General features: G+C 34.7%; 1 protein-coding gene across 3 annotated transcripts in view; it reads left to right on the forward strand.

The window, feature by feature from the left end:
* Positions 1 to 22,413, forward strand: part of Lrfn5 (leucine rich repeat and fibronectin type III domain containing 5) — a 306,408-nt gene extending 283,995 nt beyond the window's left edge. For all 3 annotated transcript variants that reach the window (XM_060387558.1, XM_060387560.1, XM_060387561.1), the window contains 4 exons: positions 4,908 to 6,312; positions 8,832 to 9,544; positions 15,740 to 15,783; positions 22,023 to 22,413. In XM_060387558.1, coding sequence (XP_060243541.1) covers positions 4,928 to 6,312; positions 8,832 to 9,544; positions 15,740 to 15,783; positions 22,023 to 22,040 — 2,160 coding nt within the window. In that variant the 5' untranslated portion in view covers positions 4,908 to 4,927 and the 3' untranslated portion in view covers positions 22,041 to 22,413. The remainder of the gene's footprint in view (positions 1 to 4,907; positions 6,313 to 8,831; positions 9,545 to 15,739; positions 15,784 to 22,022) is intronic.
* Positions 22,414 to 23,726: the final 1,313 nt, after the last annotated feature.

Below are 23,726 nucleotides of genomic sequence, written 5' to 3' on the forward strand. Positions count from 1 at the left end.
TGAGGTTGGAAGAAATTTTGCAGTTGCCATTTGATGAAACCTAGATACTGTTTCTCAAGTGATAGATGTTGTGGCCACTGACTGGGTCACAGACACTGCCATCCACTAAGTTTACTCTTAGGCTCTCTACTGCTTAATTGGAAAAGAACTTGATTTAGATAATTCATACACCTAAGGAAAAACCTCCTATTATTCTACTGAAGGAATATAACAATAAAATGACTACTAATGACATATTGCTATACTCATGGATCAGAGCATCTTTCATTTCTCATAAGACAGGCTTCTTCTTACAGCACATGATAATCAGCACAGAGACCCACAACTGGACAATGGTCAGAGAGTGGGAGACTTTGAGCACTCAGTCCTAAATGAAAGGTCTTCATCACATCTGAATGTCAACGCAGAAGAAGAGACAGGAAGCCTTATGGGAGAGAAAGTGATAGATGATCCCGAAGAAACAGTGTCATCCAGAGACAAGACTAATATACATATGAACTGTCAGAGATTGTGAGGCATGCACAGAACTGGACAGGTTCAAACCAGTAAGCACTGAGAAAGAGAAGAGCACACAAAGTCTTACCCCTAATCAAGAAGTTATTTGCAATTGGTACCTGTTGAAAAGGGTGAAATTACTTTTTCCAATTAAGTGTCAGTAGGTTTATTAAACATACTCTGTGATAGGCCCAATGGTTAGGAGTAGTTTTCCAACACAAAGCAGATTCCATATTATTTGTGTGTTCTTTGGTTGGTTTTTTTGTGTTTGCTAGAGAAAGAAGGCAGAAGGAAAAAAAAAATTAAATCTGTGGGTAGAGAGGTAGGGATGATCTGAAAAAAGTAGAAAAAGGGACAGATGCAATTAATATATATTATGTGACAAAATTCTTTAGAAAGCAGATTCTCATTGAAGTAGTCATACATCAACAAGTCCAACACAACATGATAAATCCCACTTAATAACTGTGACTTTTTGTGCTATCATCATCTCAAGATTCCTCATTTTTTTAACAAATAAATTATCTCTTTGTGTTGTGATCAAGAAATAGTAACTGTTATTTTATTATTTTATAGTTACACAGTTTTTCATACTATACATCTATAAATATATATTTATGTGGATATATTATGGTAAATGCATGTTCACAGGAGTTAGATATGAAATATTATATAATGTAACCCAATTTCCTAATGAACTATCTAAATTTAAGTATCAAAACATATGGTAAGCCAGAATTTCTCCTATTCCAATTTTTGTTTTATTTATATTTATCCTACATAGATGCCAATTTTCTAAGCTTATGGATTTTAACTAATCATATTCAATATGATCATGAATGTCACTAATAACTATTAAAAAACAGGTAATCATTATTAAGTCATATTTTGTCTCTCAAATGTGAGAGCTTTAATCATAACATCTTCAGTATGTGTTTTCACAGAGTTAAAATTATTTGTTTTAGGCGGGGGTTAGAGCTGTCTCAGTGGTCATAGGCACCTGTTGCTACAAACTTCCTGAGTTTGGTTCCCAACATCTATGTCAGGCAGTTAACTACAACCTGTAAGTTCGGCATCAAGGGATAAATGCTCTTTACTGGCCTCCACAGGCACTCCTACAGACACACATACAAAAATTAAGATAAGTAAATAAACAACGTTTCTAAGTTCTCTAGGAAAAAAATAAGTAGGCAGAAAACCAAAAACTTAACTAAAATTAAGTTGTCAATTTTGTTTCACTGCATAAAATATTCTCGTCAGTACCTCAACCTTTTCAGGATCTCCTAGAGTGAGTTGGCAGCATCAGCAGGCATTACTGTTTGCTTCTGGCTAACAGTCTGGTCAATCCTAAACTGACATATTAGTGCTCCCCTGAATGGAGTCCAGCCGCTGCAGAGGAAAGCATACATTTAGTTACTGTCGTACTTGTTTCTCCTCTAAATACATCATAACCTTTTTTGCTTGTAAAATCTGAATTTGCTTTGATATCTCACTCCAGTAGCCAAATAAATACTAGCTAGTGTGCATACATTATGTAACACCCATAAGCAAAGAGATGTGTGAAGAATCATGTTGCGGTATGTATGGCAGTTGCTTCTTTGTTTACATATGAGTGGTTTTGTGCCTGTGAAGAGTTTTCTTGAAAGAAATGTAATTCAGAGATGCACAGAAATTACCTAAAGTATCACAATGAAGTTCCTACTTGGAGAGCTACATCCTTTCTAAAATATAAGCAAAACCTGTTTGTGTGATTTACATTTTGCTAATTCTAGAAAGCAAGAGACAGATGTTTGTAAGTTTTATATGCCTAGATTAAGCATCAATGTGTTGGTAATATTTATGATTTTTAAAATTTTTATTAAAGCAATACATAACTACTGACCAAGTGGTCATCTATTAATGTAATGATAAAGTTTATCAGGTATTAATCATAGTTTGGATAATGAGATGAAAGTGCTTCCTTGCAAGATTCCTGCTCTTACCTATCTGAAAACAAAAGGTTTAACTTTGCTACTTACATTGGAAAACTCCTTAACACAATTCATTTTTATCAAAACTTAGAAATGTTAGACAGAAATGAAAGGCAATGGTTAGAGAATTTTCACATCTATTCTAACTCCAACTTTCTAACAATCAAATCTCCGGTGACTTTTCTATGTTGTTGTTTGATACACTAAGTCACACTACAACCTATGGAGCAAGATTTAAGTTAAATATAAGACAGACCTAAGGAAATGTATCTTTTAAAATCATCGTTAATTTCTTACTAAAGTACAGTGTACCGTCATATGGACTCTTCATGTATATGTAGTTCTAAACAGTTACAATAATTACATGGAGAGTTTTTGTACAGGTTTTATTAACATTCATACATATCTCCACTAGCCCAATCCCCTCACACAAGACTATCTATAAGATCATATATAATATACTGTATATTTAAACTATGATTCTTGGCTGTACTGATCTTCAGTTGGACACAGAATAATTTTGTGATGTTTTGAATACAACTTGTTTCTAGAATGTGAGGAGGTTTCTCATTATATTATATTTTATTACGATTTTTTTTCTTTTATTTAAGTTGTCACGGTTACTGGCATTACATAAGTCATTAAAGCCTTTATATTTCAAAGTCTTTGTAGTTGTCTTGATATTTTCCTTAATGTTCTCTTTATGTGAAATTTTGCTCTGTTTTGGTTTTCACAATGACAAGTTTATATCAATTCTACAGTACCTTATAAAAACTTATTTGGAACCCTGAATTTGTCTTCTATTTTTCTGTTTTGTAACTTGTTGTTGGTATGAATTGCTTACTTTTTTCTTTTTACTTTTTGCCTTTTTTCCTTACTTGTTGGTGAGAAATTGATTTGTTTCTCTCATGAAGATTTTCTTTATTTTCATGTTTTACAAAAATATTACTTTACTCAAGTTAAAAAGATCTCTCTGAGACACTTTCATTATTCCTCATCCTTTATTTATGTGTAGTGTATTTCTGCCTTCCTGTCATTTTCTGAACTCAATTCGTACTTGTATTTGTGTTTCTTGTGTTGTTCCACACATCACTTGATTTTTATTTACTTTTCTGAAAACGTCTTTATAATCCACTCTGCAAGACGCTAGATGTCTGCAGCTGGTGCAGCCTGTGTACCAATGAGGAGTTCTTTATTTGACTACTCTCTTCTCTTTGACAACTCATGAACAACCTGGTTCTTATTGTTCGTGTTGTGGTTTTAGGTAATTTCTCCTATTAACACCAGATCTTAATTTTAAAATTTACGACTTCACTTATTGGAGTTTCATGCAGAATGATTTGAAGTCTCAGAAAATTGTCGCTGTTTTTTTTTTTTTTGTATTCTTGCACATTTTCTTCCTTGTGGAATGTATAGTTCAGTGCTAGTAATTATCAAGAAAACAAGACTCTACCAGTTAAAAATAATAGTTGTTATTAATTATACTCATAATAATACATAAAATAACTAAATATTATGACATAATATTATGTTAGAAAATATATTTAATGGTTCTTGAAATTTTTATGTTTTACTTTTATTCAATCAAAATTGGGATGCTATCCTACAGCTATTTTCCCTTCTGTTGTGTAAAACTTCATTTATATATATGAAAAATTATAATCATAATTATGTTGCTATTTTTACTTTTCATGATTGATTTCAGATCATACACTCAAGATAAATATGTGCAGAAAAAGATAATGAAATATCTTGTGGATTTGGTGTTTATTATTTTAATAACTTTTTTCTTCAAATTTTTTAAAAATCCATATTCACAGCTAATCATATTTTCTAGTGTATGAGGTAGGAGATTGAGCCTCCTTACTTTTTAAGTAAGATGCTGCTTTTACAGACAGAATGTGAAGAGTTCAAAATATAATGAAAGTTTTTATTTCATTATAACGTAACCAACAATCTTCAACTATTTGTTACAACCTAATCAGCAAACATTCTCCTCCTACTTCTGTACCTGTTTGTGAATGAATATGCTCACAATCATCTAAACTCACTTTTGTAAAAAAATATTTTCTTAATTCAGAATTTTTTCTTAACTGAACTCCTAGCTCTCCAAACCTAGGCAAAAATCGCTGATGTTTTTGTTTTTATGTGTTTGTTTTTGTTTGTTTGTTTTTAAGTTTCTTGAAGTACCTTGGATATATTTTTAAATGGAACTTATATTACAGAATGGTAGTAATCTTTTGATACCTTTTTCAATTGAATCTTAAATTCTGTGAAGAGTTATATTAACCTTCTTCAGTGTCCATAGATTCTACAAGAGAAGATGTACTTAATACTCATTTTCTATCTGTGTCCCCAATTATATAGAAATATTCTGTTGTGTATATGAAATATACAATCATTGGATTTTTAAACTCTCTTTTATATCTTTTTTTTTTTCAGGCTCTTAAACCTGATCTACAATGGAAAAATTCCTTTTTTACCTGTTTCTCATTGGCATAGCTGTGCGAGCTCAGATTTGCCCAAAGCGTTGTGTCTGTCAGATTTTGTCTCCCAATCTTGCAACCCTTTGTGCCAAAAAAGGGCTACTATTTGTTCCACCAAACATTGACAGAAGAACTGTGGAACTACGGCTGGCAGACAATTTTGTTACAAATATCAAACGGAAAGATTTTGCCAATATGACCAGCTTGGTGGACCTGACTCTATCCAGGAATACAATAAGTTTTATTACACCCCATGCTTTTGCTGATCTACGAAATTTGAGGGCATTGCATTTGAATAGCAACAGATTGACTAAAATTACAAATGATATGTTCAGTGGGCTTTCCAATCTCCATCATTTGATATTGAACAACAACCAGTTGACTTTAATTTCTTCCACAGCATTTGACGATGTTTTTGCCCTTGAGGAGTTGGACCTGTCCTATAATAATCTAGAAACAATTCCCTGGGATGCTGTAGAGAAGATGGTGAGCTTGCACACGCTTAGTTTGGATCACAACATGATTGACAACATTCCCAAGGGAACTTTCTCCCACTTGCACAAGATGACTCGGCTAGATGTAACATCAAATAAATTGCAGAAGCTGCCTCCTGACCCTCTCTTTCAGAGAGCGCAGGTGCTGGCCACCTCAGGAATCATAAGCCCATCGACATTTGCATTGAGTTTTGGTGGAAACCCCTTGCATTGCAACTGTGAGCTACTGTGGCTGAGGAGATTGTCGAGAGAAGACGACCTTGAGACATGTGCTTCTCCTGCACTTTTAACTGGTCGTTATTTTTGGTCAATTCCTGAGGAAGAGTTTTTGTGTGAGCCTCCACTCATTACTCGTCACACACATGAGATGAGAGTCTTAGAGGGTCAAAGAGCAACACTGAGGTGCAAGGCTAGAGGAGACCCTGAGCCTGCAATTCACTGGATTTCTCCCGAAGGGAAGCTTATTTCAAATGCAACAAGATCTTTGGTGTATGACAATGGAACACTTGACATCCTTATAACAACTGTGAAAGATACAGGAGCTTTTACCTGCATTGCTTCCAATCCTGCAGGGGAAGCAACACAAACCGTGGATCTTCACATAATTAAACTCCCTCACCTACTGAACAGCACCAATCATATCCATGAGCCTGATCCTGGTTCTTCAGATATCTCCACTTCCACTAAGTCAGGTTCAAATGCAAGCAGTAGCAATGGCGATACTAAAATGAGTCAAGATAAAATTGTGGTGGCAGAAGCAACTTCGTCAACAGCACTACTTAAATTTAATTTTCAAAGAAATATTCCCGGAATACGTATGTTTCAAATTCAGTACAATGGTACTTATGATGACACCCTTGTTTACAGGTAAGAAAAAAGCAGCCATCTTGGATCTTTGCTGACCATTATGGTGCAGGGTTTGTTAAGCACTATTGCTTTGTACTATTTCTGAATTGGCACTGCTGCTCTGAGCTGTAACTGTAGCAATCAAACTTTATAGTACATAATGTAGTTTATGAAGTGGCGAATCTATATATGGAGAAATACTTCGAATGGCATTATTTTCAAATAGTACACATTTATGTTTAATGCTATGCTTTTCATTTTTACCTCATATGAGACATGTGACTATCAGACAACAAGACAGATTTAATTAAAAAATTTCAGAAACATACCAGAATTTACACATCCACATGAGTGTTCTTTCCTTCAAGGAAGTCATGTTGGGAGGCTATCCTATTACCCCAATGATGCTGCCATTGTTCAAAGCAGCTTTGGAATTATCTTTAGAGTCTTCGGCATACTATTTTGAATATCCTCAATGGTGGCAAATCTTCATCTTTTGAGGGTGAGTTTCACTTTTGGAAACAAGCCTTCTGGAGTCAAGTCTTGTGAATAAGGTGGGTGATCAAGATGGGCATTGCCACTTTCGGGCAAAACAAATGATGTAACTATAAATTAATGAGACTGGATCTTTGAATGATTGAGTTATATGTGCATGTCCTGTCTTATATGTGCACGGGTTCTTAAGACACTTCCGACGAAGATGTACATCATATTTTGAGTATTGAAAGTATCACTGGACTTAAGTATGCAACTCCTGGGACAGGACAGTGATGGAGAACTTGCATCGGCTAATGAATTTCTGGCATGTTTTTCCAAAATTCAGCCTCATTGATTTATAGTCACATCTTGTCCAATTTTCAGTTGGAAATCCACATTTTTATAATGTTACTCATTACAGATTATTATTATCCTTAGGAAATGACGTAAAGTCAGCTTTTAAAATAAGCTTTTAGATCAGCTTAGTTCCTACACACAGAAGTTAAATTCTTGAAAATAATTTGCTTTTATTCATGTATGGAAATGAGATTAATTTTTTTTTAAAAAGTGTAGACTAGAGGAAAAAATTAAAAAATTATGTTAGCTAGCTATGTAATCAATCCTGGACCGGTTTCTACCTGGTTGAGTTTTAATTTCCTCATCTTTAAAAAGAACGATTAGGCTAATGGTTTCTAATATCCCTCTCATCAGTAAATGGATGTGGTGGCACACAATGACATATGAGTATTAGCAAAATGTAGTTTACTTCTGTCTCACAGGCTCTCTACACAATCTACAGACGATATTCAACTGGTGATCATGGAGAGATGTTGACCTGACCATTTTCCTGTAACTGTATATTCCACGTTAACTCTGTGATATGCCACATGTTACTTTCAAAATCCCAGTTCTGTATTCCTGTTCTGAGGAATACATTCTGTGCAGGGCTGAAAACATTGTTTAATTCCTGAACATAGGGGTTGTCATCTCTAAAACATTTATATCTATTCCATTGTGTCTTATAAAGATTAAATATGGATGTAAGCATTTCTAAAACACTCACTGAATGGCAGCAGTGAATTTGGTTATGAATGCGTGCTTACTTACGCTTCCTGGTGTAGAACTTGCTGTGTAGTTTGTCCCAGGTATGTTTCACCATAGTTTGAAATTTCTATAACTCATTTTCAGGAAAAAGTAGAAAGTATTGTTCTACCCTGTCTTTCCAAATTAATTTTACTTTAAATTGTATTTTAAAAAAGAAAAAAAAAAAAGAGAGCTAGTAATAAATAGGACCACATAAAAATCTTTACAGTAGGATGGATCCGGATGGTTTTCTAAACCTTGGGGGGGGGGGGATGTGTCTTGATAGAGATTCTCACCTGCCAATGGTGGTTCAATGCTTTTATCCAGATCTTCTCTTCATCATGTGTTCAGGCTATTACTCACACATGTACATCACACACATTAAAAAAAATACTGGGAACTAAGGCATAAGAAATCACGGTGTCTGTAAATAAAACCTGTTCATACTTGTAAGAGCAGAAGTTATTAAAGATAGTCTTAGCAGGTGCCATTCCATAGCAGCTTATTACTGATTTGGAAAGCGAATGCTCTGAATTGCAGTTCCATTCTGGTTGCTAATGTGATTGTCAGTGTTTTCTCTTTCTTCAAATTGCCTTTCAGCCATAGAGGTGTTGTAAGTGCTAAATGGATTTGTTTAGTAGTCAGATAATGTCACAGTCACACCTTTCAAAAGCAATTTGTCATAAATGATTTTTTAGCAATGGCTTTTATTACGAGTTCTGCTTTGCCAAGCAGTGTAATTAGTAAGCTTGTCAAGGTATAGTGCAGGCACCATTAATATAATTCAGACTGTAACAATGAGCTTTCAGCTTCTCTAACTGGGTAAATATAAGATCAGATCACCTCCCCATATTTCATATCTGTTATAAATGTGCTTATTCTAATGAGTATTGAGAAAGACAGAACTAAAGCCATAATGACTTTGTGTATATGTGGTTTGTTTTGATTTTAATATTAACACATATTCCATTGTCCCTCAGAATGATACCTCCTACGAGCAAAACATTTCTGGTCAATAATCTGGCTTCTGGAACTATGTATGACTTGTGTGTCTTGGCCATATATGATGATGGCATCACTTCCCTCACTGCCACAAGAGTCGTGGGTTGCATCCAGTTTACTACGGAGCAGGATTATGTCCGTTGTCACTTTATGCAGTCCCAATTTTTGGGTGGTACCATGATTATTATCATTGGTGGAATCATTGTTGCATCTGTGTTGGTTTTCATCATCATACTAATGATCCGGTATAAGGTTTGTAACAATAATGGGCAACACAAGGTCACCAAGGTTAGCAACGTTTATTCTCAAACTAATGGGGCTCAGATGCAAGGCTGCAGCGTCACGCTGCCCCAGTCCATGTCCAAACAAGCCATGGGCCATGAAGACAATGCCCAGTGCTGTAAAGTTGCCGGTGACAATGTAATTCAGTCTTCAGAAACATGTTCGAGTCAGGACTCTTCTACCACTACCTCTGCTTTGCCTCCTACCTGGACTTCAAGTGCATCTGTGTCTCAAAAGCAGAAACGAAAGACTGGCACGAAGCCAAGTGCTGAGCCGCAGAGTGAAGCTGTCACAAATGTTGAGTCCCAAAACACTAACAGAAACAACTCAACTGCCTTGCAGTTAGCTAGCTGCCCTCCTGATTGTGTCACAGAGGGGCCCACATCTCAAAGAGCACATACCAAGCCAAGTAAGTTTCTCACTGTGCCTGCTGAGAGAGCTAGAGCCAGGCACAGGTCCTCCCTCAATGAAGAGTTAAAGAGATGTTATCACTATGGTAATTCATCGAAATCATGTGAGCTGTCTCCTAAGAGAAGCATTTCTATGAGTAGGATTTGAACCAAGCCTTGCATTTCTGATGTTTGGTATGGGAAAGCAACTGTTTTAAATGTGGACTTCATACAAGGAGTCTTTGTGTAATCTATTAATTCCCTTTGAGAAATTACAGTGAATATTCACAGAGGAAATTGGAATTTGAGATTCTTGTCTTGTCTCTGTTGTTTGTACCTGAGGTTCTTTATAAACCTTCCAAGGAAGAGATGGGGAATACAATACCTCCATATACATGCATGAGTGTTAAGTAAATAAAACAGCAAATGTGGGGGCAACAAGAGAGTGCAGTAATGCCTTCTTTTACCCTAAGGCTAATATCCAGGCCCTGTGACAGAAAATCATTGAAAAAAAAAAATGATCACAAGGCCAAGAGATATGGCAGCCTGTAAAAGCAGCAAGCCTGCCAAGCCTGAAAGCCTGACCTATTAGTTTCCATTTGGGAATCAAAAATGGAAAGTATAAACGTCCTCATTTGTCCTCTGACAGTCATCCCCATTCACACAAAATAAATAGCAATTTTAAATGTAAATTCCTATCACAGGAAATGTCTCACATAACAATTAGATTTATTGTAATTTAAAGAGAAGTCTGTGAATAATTGATATATTTCAAGGAAAGCACTGTATTGCTTTCAGTGGCAATCTTGTAAAGAACAACTCAAGTTTAAATTTGTTATTCAAATTAAGCATTCTGGGGAAGCTAAAGTAAGTAACCTTCTAAACAATAGTCTTGCTTCATTCTGGTGCTAAAATTGTTTGAAGCTACTTCTCTTTCATAACTGAAACTTCTCAGTAAAAAATAAAATAAAATGAAATTCATTTTACATGTATCATATATGCTGAACCACAGAAATATAAAGATAATCATATTTATTCCATGAACAACCACTGAATGAATGTGTATTATAATTTTTAATACAAGTAAAAGAATCAGATAAGAATGTAAATCTGTTTTTACAAATAGGTGTTTGCTTTTATCACCAAGGGAAATAAAAACTTCTAAAAGAAGACTCATCACATTAACAAATGTTAGAAAATCATTGTTAATTCACCCGAATGACATTTTTTTTCTCTTATTTGTTATAACTCTGCCTCTGAATGTTTGTACTTTAAAGTAAATACATTTTTAAACAAGACTGTGATGAATGTAATCATAAATCATTCAGCATAGTGGGAATGCATTATTTTAAAGTAGAATGTAGAATTAGCTATATGTTTACTTGATAAAACATTCTTGGAGATTCATTGAAGTCATGATTCATAGATGTATATTTCTATGAACTTGTTAAGAAATGATATTCATGGTTTTATTTTTATTTTCCTTCTCAGTTTTACTTTCATTTTGTTGTGAGGCTTTGTATTATGTGAACACTTACATCCTCTACTTGGCATGGACACAAGGTCTCCTGCATCCCAAGCTGCCCTCAAACCCACTCTGCAGTCAAGAAAGCCCCCACATCCTCCGGGCTCCACTCCCCACATTGTAGGATTACACATTTGCACCACTACGTCTACCTCACAATGACAGTATGCTAATTCACACTACTCAACCATGATTTCCAGCTAAACTTCAGGCTCTCACATCATTAGCTTCATTGTTGCCCATACAATTAATTCTAAATCAATGAAAAAGTAATTAATTAAATCTAAAATGTTCAATTAGTTTTCATTTGAAAAATGTGCATCTTATCATATGTGTTTTCTCTTGATGCTATTAGTGCGATAAGACTGAAGCGATTGGAGATGACTTTAATGCCAGTCTTTATAATTTTATTTTAAGAGATTGCACAGTGGGCTCACTTATGTTCTCTAAATCTTGTATCTTTCTTGCTTCCTTTGGGAGAATTTGCTTTTTGCTAGTCAAAGACCAATCCTCCTCCACTGCTCCTGTAGATCCTCCTTGGAGACCCATAAGGTCACCTAGGTGGTCTTAGTTCATGAAAACAAAGCACCTCTCAAAGTGGAATGACTTTCAACACTTACAACCATAATGTCTAATTCCAGCTATATATTCTGAGTTCACACAGATCACATAATTTCTAAAGAGGTAGTGAATGACAACAGCACATTAATCTTCCCATTCTGAGATTTGACAACATCATAATAAACTCTTGAATGGGCAAAAGTTTTCTAGTTTTCACAAAGAGATGGTTGTGAAGGACAAGAAGACCTTGAGATCAAACAGAGCAAGCAACTCTGCAAGCCTGCTCTATACGACTAAGAAACCCTGATTTTATAGTTGCTTTGCTTTTAGAAATGATTATCCTGCTTATGCCTCTCCTGAAATCTTGGGAATTTCACTTTTCATAAACACTTAAAAGTGTGTTACATAGAACCATTTGATTTTTGACTGATGTTATTAAAACAATTAACTTTTTAATATTTTTATGAGACTTATCAGAGTATATTTACCAAATTCTTGTGTACTTATCTCTTAAACACAAATATCTAAGCCTGTCTTTTAGTCTTTAAAAAGTTTATATTTCAAGATGTAGCCTATCAAGAAAGTCATTTGGTATTCATTTGTGTTTAGATGATGGAAGTTTTACTTTTGAAGATAATTGATGCTATTTATTTTAATGTCTAATACAGAATAGATGTTTAATTGATTGACTGAAAAATGCACAGGTAAATACATGAGTATTTCTAGGAATGAAGGTATTATTATGAAGACTAATAATGGTTTTGACTAATTAGAATCACAATGATTGTGGTGCAGAAATTGTGTTACCTCACCAAGCAGACATGCTGTGTTCTCCTTGTGTTTCCTTGGCTATGTAGAACATTCTTTACCTAACCTGACATATATTTGTGATCTGAACATAAAATTTCATTTTTATTGTTTCTGACTATAGGCAGAATATATGCATTATTCTATTTTATTTTTCTTAATTATTTAATTTTAATTTTAGCCATATAACATTATCAGTTTGTTATATGCAAAAACTAATACAAGCTCTCATAGCTATTAGAGTATTTTCAATATTTATTTGAATGTTTAGATCAAGCATTATGGAACCCTCTCTTAAATATTTTTTGTTCTTTTTGGATAATTGTTCCTTAAGTTAGAAATACCAAACCATAAAATTCAAGTGGTATCATTGAGGAGGAATCTAGTTTCCAAAGTTACCTCTAGGAACTTTGGAAAGTATTCTAGGAAATAGCAGGGTTTTTTTTTTTTATTGATAATTGTTATATTTGGGACCTCCAACTTGATCAATATATAAATCTGCTGTATAAAACAGTCTAAGTTAGGTGTGGGAATCAGTAACCATGACACTGTCTAATTTATTTCTTATAAATTTCCTCCCAAAATTAAATGAATCAAAACAGATCTTACTAGTTAAAGCATGAAAACAATTGATTTTACCTGCTTCTAAGATCTTGTTTGACAAAGTTTTAGAATATAATTTAAAGTATCCTGTGTTATTTAGTGACCCAAATTTTATTCAGGAAAATATTTGTACATTCTCTGAAATAATTCACTTTCAAAACCTTAATAGCATTCATTTCCCACTTTTGTGAAGTATTTCTCTTTTGTTTTCAACACATAAGGTGCTTGCTGACAATATTATTCATTCACTTTATTTGATTTAATTAAAGAAATGTAACTTTTACTTAGACATTAAAATAATCAGAAAAATATCATCAATTAATTGGCACCTGTTTCCTAAATTTTAAAATTCTCACTCTGTTTATGTTTAGGTGAAAACTTAAGAAAACTTTTTTTTTTAAGAAAATACAAATATTTAAAAATTCTGTAGCCATAAAAATACTGCAGGTTTCTTTTAAATGTCAACTGTACTTTTCTCAAAGAAGGCAGCAAACAGGAGTGTGTTGTTTTCTTGTCCTCCATGATTTACAGCCGCAGTTTGAAAGGGTAAGTGAGGCATGCTCATGGGGGCCACCCTCAGCCTTGTTTGCTTCTGTGTGAGCCAGGAAAATATTTAGGGTAAAGATTTCAGTACGGTTGGATGGGAAAGAACCATGCTTTTCTTCTTAGTTGCTAATGAGAGTACTATTATTGCATCAATAATAATAATACAATAACAATGATTATAGACTGTATAATGCAAGTGGCAAATGGCGTTGAATGTATTTTATGGGTAAGAAATATGTCATGAAGGGTCTGGAGAGATAGCTTAGAGATTAAGTGTGCTTACTGTTCTTGCAAATGACCTGGGCTCAGTTCCTAGTACCCACATGGTGGTTTACAACTTTCTATAACTCCAGTTACAGGGGACCCAACAATTCTTCTTACTTCTTCAGGGTTCTAGAAGCATACAGTACACATCCTTCCACTCATGTGTGTACATGTCTACATATAAAACAAGCAAATAAAATTTTAAAAGAAAATGCAAAGTCATCAAGATGCATAAAGAAAAAAAATCTAATCAAACTCAACAAGATTTTTATACCATTTTCAAAGACCAGCCCTCAAAATTACTCAGTTCTATAGACAAAAAAAGTAAACAAATGATTTCCCTCAGCCATATTATAAGGACTTTGAGTTTTGTATTTCTTTTCATTGTTTTTCAGAGAAAATAATTGCTTTTAGCAGAACAAAAGTCTACACAAAATAAAAATTTCTGTTACTATGTTCCTATGACTTAGCCATCCTAGCAATATGGATTCATCACAAGTGGGACGGACATTAGCAGTTATAACTGGAAGTGTGCTAAAGTATTAAATGATATCATGGTGGTAATGTAAATGCCTTTGAAACTTTATGAAAATTTGCAACTTGTTATAACAAAAGAAATTATAAGTAATTGCTCTGGCTATGTTCACCTGTTTCAAAGTAAATACTAAAGAGATAAAGTAAATACTGAATATATAGGCATATTGTATATTTGTATAGGTTTACTTATAGATATACTTCTATACATATACTGAATTCTAGAAAAAAATTAGCTAAAATTATATTTTATGCTATTCAAATTAATAACTTTGCAATTACTTAAAAATAATCAAATTTTAAAGGAGTATCAAAAAATGGTTCCAAACTATATCTAACATTTGTCATTTGAGTTTTCTAATTATGTTCAATTTACATGCTCATTTCATCTTTCTTCTCAAAATGGTGAAAATTATGGTTACAAACATAAAAACCATGAACCTTTTGTTTTACATTCTTTTTTAATATACTTGGTTTGGAGTATGATTACATTCCTCATCTCATTTAACACCTACATTATGCAATTGATACAGTTCGTCTCCATATCTTACCAGTAAATGAGTATTTGAATAAATCGAAATTATGAAATATATTTGACTCTACCAAAACCAAATTTTCTATTTTTCTCTCTGTAACATTTATGAGGACACTAATCTTCAGGGAGTACTGTAAATTCAAATAAGTGTTTGTGGTAGATGATTTTATACATAAAAATAAATTAATATTTCACCCCTTTCTAACATGTTATAAAATCTGACAACTATCCTTACAGATCCTTAACCTTTCTCATTTCCAAATTATTAATAGTATTTTCATATGAACATGTTTTTCAAAGAAATGGAATATGTCCAGTCAGGATTGTGTCAAGATATTGCACATTTGTTGGCAAATGGATGTATATTCATGCCATATCTTATTTGTGCACTTTTATTTAGAAACAGAAGGCATAAGAGTAGTTGAAGACTGTATGTTAGCATAATAGTTACTATTTTTTTATAGCTGTGTGGTAAGTATGGGTGAATTCTGTTTCCTACTTCGAGCTCTGTAGTTTCCATGTTTTTCAAAGGCAGCTCACCAGTTGAAATGCTAATTCTGGGATAATGTAAAAAAGAAATCTGACTGTGTCACTGAACTACATTGATTGTATGTTAGGAGATATTGGTTTGCATTCCAGAAATATATATTTGAAAATTAAACTCTTATAGTACTAAAATTATGAAATAGCTACAGAAAGCTATAAAAAATTTTTAAAAAGCTAATTGTCATTTTACACATGATTGTTCAGCACAAATAAAGCGAATAGGATATTAGGGCCTTATCTTAAAGAACAAAACAAGTAAAGAACTGTTCATGACATTGAAAATCTCATTCCCAGATGCTTTGCTGACTAACGTTGACCAGAATGTCCAGGAAACACAGGTGAGAAACTTATTAACAGGTATTTACTTCAAATACCAGAGAGATTTGCTATTATGTCTATGAGGTTTCTGACTGTTGACATGCTAATGCCCTCTTTTGAGATTGCCCGTTAAGTGCAGTGCTTAGCAGTACCTACTGTAGTTTGCTTGGGTAGAGTGAATTTTCAAAACGAGTCTGATGAAAATAAATGTTGTTGGTATGAAAGGCAGCTCTACTTCTCCTGCTAGTGTGACTCTGGAGCAACTCTCACAGTCAGTCATTCCTGATTCAAATCACTTTTAAAACTGTTCTGTGCACATAGATGTCTCAGATGAACATACTGATTCATGCCTGACACCAGTCTTTGTAAGGACACATTCAGCCATGTCTCTCATCCTTGTCCGACTTTTGGTTGAGATGATACATTTTTCCTTGTTCGGAAAAGATGAAGTTTTACACTGGTATATAAAATGAATGAAGACATTTTACAGTGAAGGCTACACACCCCTTATTTGAAGCATTGTTTTTGCCAGCCACAAATTACTCTTCTTGAGAGCTCTTTTTTTTTTTTTTTGAATTTTCAAATGAGAATTTTATTCCTGCATTTTAATTGGATCAGAAAGTGTGTTTCCAGAATGGAGGAGCACTGAAGCAATCTGTTCAAACAGCTGGAAGTATCAGCCATTTGCTTGAAGTTGCCAACAAGGGGGAAAGCTTTTAAAAAATTGGAAAAAAAAAAACCTGCATGCTTTCTATGTCGAAGAAAGCATGCCCCTTTGCCCCTTTTAGCATTATATATATTAAGAATGTTAATTTGCTCAATGTGTCATATTTTCCCCCAATAAATTCCACCCCTAAATGAGAGCATACATTTTTATGTATTTTTCTTCCTTGACTCCATTCTCGAGTGTCTTAAGGAACCAATGGGTCAATAGAAACCAAGAACTTCAGCATGTCCAGATGCTACAACTGGAGCTGGCCCATAGAGGATGCCTTGTCTCTCCACATCATTTCTCTCAGTTTACCTTCCCCTGCTCTCTACGCTGTCTCTTTCATTCCCTGAGTTCTTCTCCTCTAACCTCCCCTTTCTCAATGTCTTCTCTCCTTTCTTCTCTATTGTTCTCCTTTCTCTATTTGTCTTCCTGTCTTTCTCTCATCTTTAAAATTTCATTTATTGTTGGTTTTCGGGCATTCAGATGACCTAAACATTAAGGTATAGCTTAAGCACCCGATTAGGTGCAGGTTATTACTATATCTGAAATATTTCAAAGTAATATCAGTTCATTGTGATGCTACACATAGAAGCAGAAGAGCGAATACCCACAACATATTCAAATGCCAAGTATAGCTTCCAAAACACAGTCGAAGGGCATTACCCATTGCCATGACTATTTTGTTCCCTCTTTAGAAGCAGAATTTAGAAGTTAGCCTTTGCCCTTACTTTGCATATTCCTTGTACAGCTACAAAAAATAAAATTCTGCCAATGTCATAAATTCATAAAATTATTAGCAATGACTTTTCATTGCACAGAACTTAGTGCTCTTACTAGAAAATTTGAACATGTGATTAAAACAAAATGTAAATATATGTCAGCTACTATTTACCACCAATATACATACTACAACAATCCATAATATCATGTAGTTATGTCTTTTAATAGGGAATTTGGGGGGGGCTGTATGTTTTCCAGTTGAGTAAGGGGGGGGCGAATGATGGAATATATCAGTCTTTAAAATTCATGATGATGCTTTACAGACGCTTTTCAGTTTCATGAAAGATTATTGATCTTAGAACCTGACCTGTTGGTGTTCTGTTCAGGAAGTTGTCCCTAATGCAGATGAGTTCATAGCTCTTCCCCATTTTGTCTTCTAACAGATTTGGAGTGTCTGGATTTATGTTTAGGTCTTTGATCCACTTGGACTTTCTTTTTGTACAGGGTGATAAATATGGATTTATTTGCATTTTTCTACATGTAGACATCCAGTAAGACCAGCAGGCTTTATTGAAGACAGTATTTTTTGTAAAGATTTATTTATTATGTATATAGTATTCTGTCTGCATATTAGAAGAGGGCACCAGATATCATTATAGGTGGTTAGGAGCCACCATGTGGGTGCTGGGAATTGAACTTGGGACCTCTGGAAGCGCAGCCCTTAGCCTCTGAGCCATCTCTCCAGCCTAGTATTTTTTTTTTCATTGTATGGTTTGGCTTTGTCTAAAACCAAGTGTCTGTAGGTGTGTGGATTTATTTCTTAGTCTTCTATTTGAAGAACTAGCCCATAGGCCGCACAGTCTCCAGGTTGGTTTCCTAGTAAGGGGGGCAGGGGCAGTCTATGACATGAACTCCATTGCCTGGTTTTTGGTCACTTCCCCCTGGCTAGCGACCTGCCCAGCCCACCTAGGAAGAGGATCCAGGAAGTCCTGGTGAGACCTGATAGGTCAGGGTCAGATAGTAGGGGAGGCAGACTTCCCCTATAGTGGACCAGGGGAGAAGGATGGGGGAGGTTGGAGGGAGGATGGAATTGGAAGGAGATGAAAGAGGGAGAGTACAACCAAAATACAAAATGAATAAATTATAAACAACAACAATAATAGTTATATTAAAATTCCTGATGATGAATTTTTCTTTAATGTTTTAAAGAAATAAAACCTAATACCTTAATGTCTTAGATATATTTGATTTGCCACTTTTTTCTGCTATGCCTTTTCTATAGTCATGACCAAGAAAATTTACATGCAAGAAGAAAAATGTTTATCAAATCAGTGTCAAAATCTCATTCACTCACTATACAGTTTTCATTCCATTTATACATAAGGTTTTAAGTTGCTGTATGACACCCCTGCATGCATTCTTGGAACGTTTAAATTATTTTTGGCTATTTGAGGCCTTTCATTTCCACAGTGGTCAGCAGGATCAAGAGCTGTGACCCCCCACTCTTTCTCACATGACATTTTTCAGTGTTCGTGCTCTATTGTTTGCGTGCGAAGGGCCCCAGCACAGAGAATAGCCTTTCAGCACAAATCCACAGCTAGGGATGTCATACTGAAGCACCTAATAAGGGGAATTTATTACACAGAGAATGTTTGAAACAGAATTTTGTTCCACAAAATTCTCTATTCTGTTTGTTTTTAAGGACCCTCCTGACTAAATGTGGCAATACAGGAAGCCTAAAATATTTCAATGAATTACATAAAATTGTGTAATAAGATTATAGGGATATAATTACACAAAGATGATGCAAGGACAAAGAGGAGTGAAGTGATTCATAAGTTTTTTGATGATAACTAGGGAAACTGGGATAATTAACAGCTATTTGTATCCTTAAAAGTAGCCCAGTAAAGCAAAGGATGCCCATTTTAATATGTACGAAAGGAGCAGTGTATAGAGAAGTGAGTGGCTTACATACATTGATACTGAAATGCTGTGAATGAGTTGGAAGAATGTCTTGACTACTCAAAGTTGTAAAAATATGTTGGCTTTCTCTGCTGTGTGCACATGTCCTCAGAGGAAATGAGCCGTAGTCTGTACCACCTTATACCAGCCTTAAAATCACTGCCATATTTCTACTTAAATTTGACCTACTTTATTGCATTTTATTATCAGATCAGGTGCTTTTGATTTTGTTATAACTTCTCTACTAATGGGCTCTATGAAATTAGTACAATTGTTCTAAAGAAACAGTTTCCCTAGCTTTCTGTATAAGGTTGTGAAACATAAATGAGCTTGATAGGCAACTATCCTTAGTTATAACCAATCTATGAAAAAAAAATTCAGATTTATCCTATGGCTGTGTGCCCTGTGCATTTCATAGAAAGGATCTTTTACCTGCGGTCAGCTGTTTCTTTAAGTGAGAAGAGTGCAGTTTGGACTCTAAAAAGCTATTGCTTCCTATGTAAATTCTCTTAATGTGTGCGTGCGTGTGTGTGCGTGTGTGTGTGTGCGTGTGTGTGTCTTTGTTGTCTTTTACTTGCTTGTTTGTATTTTGGAATGATCACAGTAGACAAATAACATTCTCCTAAGATATTTAGCTTATTTTTGTCATAAACTATCTTCATTCAATTTGGAAATATTTGAACAATTTACCAAATTAGAAAAGAACTCTGTGGTCTTCAGATTATTTTTAAGAAGTACCTCCTTTACTTAGAGATCACCACAACTCCAAAGAAATTTTTTAATATCATTTATTAACACTCAGAATAAAGACACTCATACAGGAATTTTACTCAACTTATTGAAATCCCCTTTCTATTGTACTAGATGGCATTTTTTTCTTTACATTTTCACATTGTTAAGAATGGTAATTGTCCCTATCTATTCTACATTACATCTTTTCTGTGTTAAATTTTGTCCATTGCCTGATTATTCTGACCCCAGGAATTTCATTTCTTTAATCAGTAAACAATCTATTCTTTTCTTCTTGAAATATTGTAAGTTTTCCTTTATTAATTTCTAACTCAAATTTTGGTATAATTGCATCTTAATTTTTATAAAACAAAATATATAAGTTGAATATGAGCAGAAACAAAGATTTTGTTATTTGATTTTACCAGTATGTATTATGCTATGATCCTGAGGTGGTCTAAATGATAGAAATAACATATCTTAATGGGCTTTTATCATAGGCTTATAGATTATGTATTAGTAACATGTGTATGAAAATAGTATATGCATATAGGTAGATCCTCAGATAATTATTACCATTTTATAAGTAGAGTATCTACTGGTCCTTTAGCAATCTTTAGTGGTTTAATGCATTATTTTGGACACATTTATTTAAGCATTTTACTACATCAGGATAAAATATATATGCTTCAGTATGAATAGATTCTCAGTCTTCATGGATTTAGGAAATATTTAAAAATTCCACGGTTGACAATATTTGAGATATAATATTTTTAAGTACCTAAGACTGAAGGAATGAAAGAACATACATTGAATAAAAGAAAATACATGAAAGCTCCTAAGCATTGGTTTTAAATATATGATCAAACTGTATCAAGGAATATAGATTAGTGTTTCTTGCAGAGTATAACAACCTAAAAGTTATTTGTGCCCCCAAACAATTCACAAATGTAGAATATTAATTATTTTGAAATATTTTCTTTGTTTCCTTAAGTGTCTGCCAATTTCATGGATACTCAAGATGTGCCACAACTGTTTGCATCTCCATTTTGCTTCCTTATCCTCTCCCAATCCTGATAACCTAAACACCTCTTTTCTCTCCTCTGCTCCCCCCATATTTTTTATTTTTATGCTTGTTGAATTTGATTAAGCTTGCTTAAATGAGTATAAGCAGGGCCTTATTAACTGAATTAGGGACAACTTTTCAGTTGAAAAAAAAAAAAAGCCCAACAAACAAACAAATATACACACATATACAAAAATGAAGAAAATGACAAAATGCTTCCCCACAGAAAATCATTACCTGCCAACAGCTTCTCAAGGAAGAGTGGAACCTCATTGAGCATCCCTACAATCCACTGTAGAATGTCGTTTGGCTTTGTGTTGGCCAGGCCCTATGCAAGTATGAATGTAAATAGCAAAAATGAACCGTATTCTTCATTATCATTAAGGGCACACCTAAATCTCTTGAAATGTTAATGATACAAATCGCTGCAGAATTTAAAGCATAGAAGATCCTGTAAGTTTTAGAAATGCTGAAGAAATTTTATCAAGGATGCCCATGTTAAAAAAAAAAAAAAAAAACATCAGAGGCATATATTATAACAAATGGCATGAATCAATGATTACAATATTTTAATTTTTGCCTGGGGTGTAGGAAAAATGAAGTAAGGGCAAATTCTGGTTTACAGTTTAGGTTTCACACAAATAAATATGGAGGCTTTATGCACTTCAATCTGCTTTTTAAACGGATGCTAATTTTTACATATTTGCTAACTTTTTAGTGATTTATTATTTATTACAGTTTACAGCCCCCTCCCTCTTCTCCCAGACTCACCCTCCCTTCCTATTCTGCTCCTATGCCCCTCCCCTAATCCAGTGCTAAGAGAGGTCCTCCTCCCTTACTATCTGACTCTAGCCATCTATTCTCATCGGGACTGGCTGCATCCTCTTTTTCTGTGGCTTGGCAAGGCAATGATGAAGTGGTGTCTTCCACACTGATGTGGATGTCTCTGTCATGTCCTGGACATGGTGTCGGGAGACTTCAGCCTGGGTTTTGCAGTTCAACAGCTTTAGAATTTCTGCAACACGATCTTACCGGTTTTTTTTTGTTTTCTTTCCTTTCTTTTATTGCAGAGGCTGGAGTCAATATGAAGAGCACCACTTCCCTCTCTTCTGAGAACAGTTGCCCCTGATATTTTTACCGGATAAAGTTTGAAAATGTTTCAGTTCACAACGGCGGATTGTTGAACTGCTGTCCTAGAAGGAATTGCTCATGGGAGCCAAAGTAAGGACGTCTCTGAAGCAGTGACATGGCTCCCTCACACCATGGTTCATCCCCTTTTAAAACCAAATTTTTTTCTTCTGATCTACAAATATTTTTTTTAAGAAAGGAAAGAGAACGAAGCCTTCATTGGCATCAAGTTCTGTATCGATCCATCCTACATTGCCATCCATGATTTAACAGACTGTAGAATCTTGAATAATCTATATCACTTTAACAAATAAATGTTTTACTATGACACAATTTGCACATTGCCTTATTTGGGGGAATACCTTTTGCTTCAAGCCTGAATGGTGGTGTGAATTTTTTTAAGAACTAATATGTTTTAATAATAAAATCTTCTTTATACCTGAGGTAAAAATCTTAAGGAATTTCAAATTGCTTAATAACAGTAGAATATTTTTTTTTTCTTCAGGGTGTAACTATATCTAAAGGAGGGGAGCACAACCATTTGAACTCACTTATGGCAGCTGCTTCCTGTAAGATACAAAGTGATGAGGGGTCTCTCTCTCATAAAGCAGAATGAAGAGATTAAAATAGTGCACATTGGCTTTGGCTTTCCTCAAGATAAAAAAAAAAAAGATAAATTCAATAACCTGGTCATGGTCGTGGTCTTTTTCTCCAATGTTTCAAAATTTTGGAGTAAATGGAAAAGAGTGCACATCTACATTAACACCAGAATATGTAGAAATGCATTATCTGTGAGATTTACAAACATGAATAAAGCCACACTCAGATGGTGTCCAAACTGAGCCTTTCACAGTACATCCTAGACTGGAACATCCGGATCAGTTTTCATCATTATTATTCGAAAGTGTCATAATTATATTTGGTATGAGATGTAACGTTAATGAGCTGTTTACTATTAGGGTTATTTTTTTTTTCAAATATAGCAGATTATACTTGTTTTCTTTGACCAATCTGGTAATTACACTGAAAGCAGGAGCTTTCAACACTAGAGAACATTTGGACACACCTCCCAGACATTCATTTGCTTCAGTTGAACTTTTTTATTTTATTTTTGGGTTTGTTGTTACTATCATTCATAATAATAATATTTAAAATTTCTTCATTGTATTCCAGTTGTAGACCCCTCCCTCATTTCTCTCAGTCCTACCCTGCTTTCCTCTTCCTCCACTCTCTCTCTCCCCTAGTCCACTGGTAGGGAAAGTCCTCTTCCCCTATTTTCTGACCCTAGCCTATCAGGTCCCATTAGGACTGCCAGGATCCTCTTCCTCTGTGGACTGGACAGGCTGCCTGACCAGGGAGAAGCGATCAAGGAGCAGGCAACTGAGTTCATGTCAGAATCTGTCTCTTCTTCCCTTACAGGGAACCCACATGAAGAGTGACCTATCTGTAGGCTACATCTGAGCAAGAGGGTCTAGGTCCTCTCTACGTATGGTCTTTAGTTGATGTATCAGTCTCTGTAGTACACCTGGACTCTGACTTTTTTTGTTGTTTTGTTTTATTTTCCTGTGTGTCTCCTCTCCCTTCAGCTTCCTTCTATCTCCCACTTCTTCTGTAAGACTCTCTACGGTCTGCCCATAGTTTGGCTG

This window comes from Meriones unguiculatus, chromosome 7 (assembly GCF_030254825.1).
Source record: "Meriones unguiculatus strain TT.TT164.6M chromosome 7, Bangor_MerUng_6.1, whole genome shotgun sequence".
Taxonomy (NCBI): Eukaryota; Metazoa; Chordata; class Mammalia; order Rodentia; family Muridae; genus Meriones; species Meriones unguiculatus.